Source organism: Malurus melanocephalus, unplaced genomic scaffold, assembly GCF_030028575.1.
Source record: "Malurus melanocephalus ecotype Western Australia unplaced genomic scaffold, MMel_1.1 scaffold_1795, whole genome shotgun sequence".
Taxonomy (NCBI): domain Eukaryota; kingdom Metazoa; phylum Chordata; class Aves; order Passeriformes; family Maluridae; genus Malurus; species Malurus melanocephalus.
The window spans coordinates 12,112-13,335 of NW_026625027.1; the positions used below are offsets into that span (position 1 = coordinate 12,112).

The window sequence follows — 1,224 nt, forward strand, 5'->3', positions numbered from 1 at the left end:
CACATGTTGGACATCGAGAGTTTCTCGTTCCTCAACCGCGCCCTGGAGAGCGACATGGCCCCGGTGCTGATCATGGCCACCAACCGCGGCATCACCAGGTACCTGAGCACACCTGGGCACACCTGGGCACCCCAAAATATCACCTGAACACCCCCAAAATTCACCTGAACCCCCTCAGGATCCGGGGCACCGCACACCGCAGCCCCCACGGGCTCCCCTTGGACCTGCTGGACCGGCTGCTGATCATCGCCACGGCGCCGTACGGGGACAAGGAGACGCGGCAGATCCTCAAAATCCGGTGAGACACCCCAAAAATCCATCCTGGCACCCCAAAATCCACCCTGACACCCTAAAAACCCTCCCTGACACACCCCAAACACACCCTGACAATCCCCAAAGCCATCGCCACGGCACCGTATGGGGACAAGGAGACGCGGCAGATCCTCAAATCTGGTGGGACACCCCAAAAATCCACCCTGGTACCCCAAAATCCACCCTGACACCCCAAAATCCACCCTGGCACCCCAAAAATCCACCCTGGTACCCCAAAATCCACCCTGACACCCCAAAAACCCTTCCTGACACACACCAAACACACCCTGACAATCCCAAAAGCCATCGCCATGGTTCCAAACGGGGACAAGGAGACGCAGCAGATCCTCAAAATCCGGTGGGACACCCTGAAAATCCACCCTGGCACCCCAAAATCCACCCTGGCACCCCAAAAACCACCCTGGTACCCCAAAATCCACCCTGGCACCCCAAAATACACCCTGGTACCCCAAAAACCCTCCCTGACATACCCCAAACACACCCTAACATCACAAAAACCATTGCCACGGCCCCAAACGGGGACAAGGAGACGCGGCAGATCCTCAAAATCCGGTGGGACACCCCGAAAATCCACCCTGGCACCCCAAAATCCACCCTGGCACCCTAAAATCCACCCTGGTACCCCAAAATACACCCTGGCACCCCAAAAACCACCCTGGTACCCCAAAAACCCTCCCTGACACACCCCAAACACACCCTGACAATCCCAAAAACCATCGCCACGGCGCCGTACGGGGACAAGGAGACACGGCAGATCCTCAAAATTCGGTGAGACACCCCAAAAATCCACCTTGGCACCCCAAAATCCACCCTGGTACCCCAAAATACACCCTGGTACCCCAAAAACCCTTCCTGACATACCCCAAACACCCTGACAATCCCAAAAACCAT

At 57.0% G+C, this 1,224-nt stretch overlaps 1 protein-coding gene across 1 annotated transcript in view; it reads left to right on the plus strand.

Annotated features, from left to right (window-relative positions):
• The window catches only part of RUVBL2 (RuvB like AAA ATPase 2), a gene marked incomplete at its 5' end in the record, with an annotated part of 5,577 nt that extends 5,222 nt beyond the window's left edge, over positions 1-355 (plus strand). The window contains 2 exons of the mRNA XM_057388325.1: positions 3-98; positions 179-355. Of these exons, the coding sequence (XP_057244308.1) occupies positions 3-98; positions 179-302 (220 nt within the window). The remainder of the gene's footprint in view (positions 1-2; positions 99-178) is intronic.
• Between the last annotated feature and the right edge of the window lie 869 nt (positions 356-1,224).